This window comes from Gekko japonicus, unplaced genomic scaffold (genome assembly GCF_001447785.1).
Source record: "Gekko japonicus isolate JY-2015 unplaced genomic scaffold, Gekko_japonicus_V1.1 scaffold302, whole genome shotgun sequence".
NCBI lineage: Eukaryota > Metazoa > Chordata > Lepidosauria > Squamata > Gekkonidae > Gekko > Gekko japonicus.
In genome coordinates this window covers 25092-28798 of record NW_015170283.1, presented here as the reverse complement: position 1 = coordinate 28798, position 3707 = coordinate 25092, and the positions used below count along the sequence as shown (strand labels likewise).

Sequence of the window (3707 nt, the reverse complement as noted above, 5' to 3'; positions counted from 1 at the left end):
GTTTCAGAGACTTGTCTGACAATTTGAATGTTTTATTCATCTCTGTGGAACAGGGATATCTGCTGAATGGCTACAGACAAGAGCTCAGACTCCTTTTTTCTGCTCCTCTGCAGTAATTTGAAAACATGATTACATAGAATTCACTGAGAGACGTAGCCTCCTACATAAGCATTTGGTTAGTGTTCTGCAAATCACTTCAGTAGTCAGGCTACAAATATTAGGGATTTCCTGCTTGCCTAGTTTACTGTGATGTAAGGATCAGCCAATACACATAACCATCAGATACTCTGATGACAGGATGTGGGTGTCTCTTCCATCCAACTGTCACAACAGGTCACTCATTTAAAATGCACACCCAACATCTTCTATAGTAGTACATTCTAGAATGGAAGGTGCCAACCCCCCCAGCCTGATAGAATGGTCTTTCCCTTTCTCCATGTGCAGCTTTGAAGCTGACTCATGGTGCATCGCCAGAGTTTGTGTACTTCTTGCTCAGTATATTGTGCTGATGTTTTGAAAAAGGGCCACTGACAAACCACTGCCACTTAAAATAGATCACAAACAAAAACAAGGAGTGCGATGAGGTCTTCTTATCCCAACTCAAGAAGCCAGTCAAAGAGGCTTGGAGTCAGCTCTCCACTTTCTTCATGCAGCTTGCAGAACTGCACCACAGCGTGAAAGATATCACCCACTTTCCAGGACTTCTGATGGACAAGCTGCACAACATCTAAAAACTGGAGAAACAGTTTTAGGGTAGGTTTTTATTCAATACGTTTTCCCATTTTTGCGTTAATGAAATAAAACCTGGCTCACATGTGACATTAAATCTTTCATCACTCACTGACCAGAGTATTAAGTAAGGGCATTCCTGTGTGAATGAGTTACCATAGTTTAATCACTTTCCACTGGAGCCAGTTCATAGCCTCGACTGTCAATCAAGTGATTTATCTGAGTGGCCAAGTGATAAGGCAAAAAGCAACGTGTGTATGTGTGAACCACTTTGAGAGGCAAGCAGAGATTCGGTATAAAGGTTCTGTCACAATGTAAATATAAAATGTTGGCCAACAATGTGTCCAGCATAGGCTGCCCCAATATTTATAGCACCTGTATCCACAGCACTGGAAAGGTGCAGGTAGATAAGGACTCTGTTTTGCATGCACACATGCCTCCAAGGATCAGCGCTGGCCAATCCACCCACCTGCAAATCCAATGACCCACACAATGCACAAATCTAAATTTACACTGAGTGACAAAATAGTTAACAGAGATGAAGCGTGTATTTAAGCAGATCATTTGGCCCCTGGTCTCCTACAAAAATTCATCTTTGGGGAGGGGGATAATCTCCCCTCTGCAAGCCTCTTGTATTACTCTTAAGAACATAAGAGAAGCCAACGTTGGATTATGCCAATGGCCCATCCAGTCCAACAGTCTGTCACACAGTGGCCAAAAATACCAGGTGCCATCAGCAGTGGGGCCGGGACACTAGAAGCCCCCCCACTGTTGCCCCCCCCCAAAATACAGAGTGTCATTTGCCCCAGATCGAGAGTTCCTATCTATACCTTGTGGCTAATAGCCACTGATGGAACTTTGCTCCATATGTTTATCCGATTCCCTCTTCATAGAACAGATCTCTGCCATTTTCCATCATCTATCAATCCATCCATTTCACCCTTCCTCCAAGGAGCTCAGGGTGATGTGCATGGGTCTCTGCTCTTCCACTTTATTCTCACAACAAGCCTGATGCAAAGAACTAATGCAAGGTCACCCAGTGAGCTTTGAGGCTGAATGGGGATCTGAATTCAGATGTGCCCTAGTCCAACATTTATACACTAATTCTCATGCCAAACTCTGTGTGCCAGCAATGTGTGGTTTCTTGCGAGATACTCCAGAAAATCCAAGAAGTCTTTGGCAGCAAAAGTTAAATCCAGAAGGGACAATAATGTTCTACTGTAATATAACATTTTTTAAAAAAATTGCTTCCTTTACATTTTCAAGCAGCTGGGAATAATCCTGACCCAGTCCACTTTTGTGCTTTGCTATTTTATTGAGCTGTGGGCGTTGCTATGTCACACATTTGGTCTCAGCTTTTCTTCTGACTTGGCAACAGAAATCAAAGCCTTTTCATTTTCTTGAATTTCACAATCAATATCTAATTAGGCTTCTCCTTCTGCATCACTCCTCTTCTTCAAAGCATGAAAAACTATTATGTCTTTGTAGCAAGTTGGGCTGTTAGCTATTTGCATACAGCATTCCAAACTTGAACACACATTTTAAATGCGTTCAACTAGGCATGTGATTTCTAAGGGTAGGCTTGCTGACAGGATGTGTTTCATCACTCTCTGGGGTATGTGTGTTTTGCAGTTGGCTTAACTGTTTACAAAGACATATGGTAAAGCTGACAGCTGCTTCTATAATGGGACACAATTTGGGCAGTTGCTACTGAATGGCGCTTAAATGATGTTTATGATTCCCAAATATTTTCCCTTGGAAAACACTAAACAATACCTCTGCTGCTCCTAACGATAAGCTCTAGGTTTTATAAGATGCGGGGCCTGATTTTACGAGCTGCTTGTCTTGGCACAGGAGCTTATAGGATCCTATGCAAGGCCTTGGCAGGGGTACTACACTCTCCTCTTCTAAGATGGCAACAGTGTGGCTCCCCAGTCCTTGTGTGATACAGATGTGTAGTGTATAAGCCACTGTGCTGGAGGCAAGGGGTAGCAGGCTTCCCACTTGCCTCATCTCACGGTGTTCTACTGGGTTATTAGAAACCTTTTCATCCCACCTTCTGTCTCAATCCCCAGTGACTTAAATCAAGGGTCCCCAACCTTTTTCAGCCTGTGGGTGCATTTGGAATTCTGACACGGCATGGTGGGCGCAGCAACAAAATGGCTGTTTCAGGAGACAGAGCCAGCCACAAAATGATTGCCACAGCTTAACTTCAGTAACACAGTGTAGATCCCTGTGCTGTGGAAGCAGTTGCTGCCAAAGCAAACATTTAAAAAATCTGTACGGCCAATCAAATCTCCAATATTTAATCAGAAGTCTTGCTGGACAAAAGCCCTACCTAGCCCCACCCACTTCCTAAAAACACTTGATGGGCACTGGAAATGATGTCAGTGGGTGCCATGCCATGGCACCCGCCAGCATCACGTTGGGGACCCCCAACTTAAATAAACTGCTGCAGGAAGCCAGTACATGGGAGCATTGTGTCCTGCCTAGGGATGTGCATTTCGGGATCCCGAACCGAAAAAAGCCGAAAATAACGTTTTTCGGATCAAATCTCCAATATTTAATCAGAAGTCTTGCTGGACAAAAGCCCTACCTAGCCCCACCCACTTCCTAAAAACACTTGATGGGCACTGGAAATGATGTCAGTGGGTGCCATGCCATGGCACCCGCCAGCATCACGTTGGGGACCCCCAACTTAAATAAACTGCTGCAGGAAGCCAGTACATGGGAGCATTGTGTCCTGCCTAGGGATGTGCATTTCGGGATCCCGAACCGAAAAAAGCCGAAAATAACGTTTTTCGGCTTTTTTCGGCTTTTGCAATCCCGAAATGGCTTCCTATGCATTTTTCCGAATCCCGAAAAAAAAATCCCGAAAAAATTCGGGAAACCCGAAAAATTCGGGTCCATTATAACCAATGGGGCCATTGAAGTCAATGGCAAAAAACCTCTTGAAACTTTGCGGGGGGCTGGGGGGG

General features: G+C 44.3%; 1 protein-coding gene across 1 annotated transcript in view; it reads right to left on the bottom strand.

Annotated features, from left to right (window-relative positions):
• Positions 1-590: 590 nt before the first annotated feature.
• The window catches only part of SPHKAP (SPHK1 interactor, AKAP domain containing), a gene marked incomplete at its 5' end in the record, with an annotated part of 25012 nt that continues 21895 nt past the window's right edge, over positions 591-3707 (bottom strand). Inside the window, one exon of the mRNA XM_015417823.1 lies at positions 591-734. Within this exon, the coding sequence (XP_015273309.1) occupies positions 591-734 (144 nt within the window). The remainder of the gene's footprint in view (positions 735-3707) is intronic.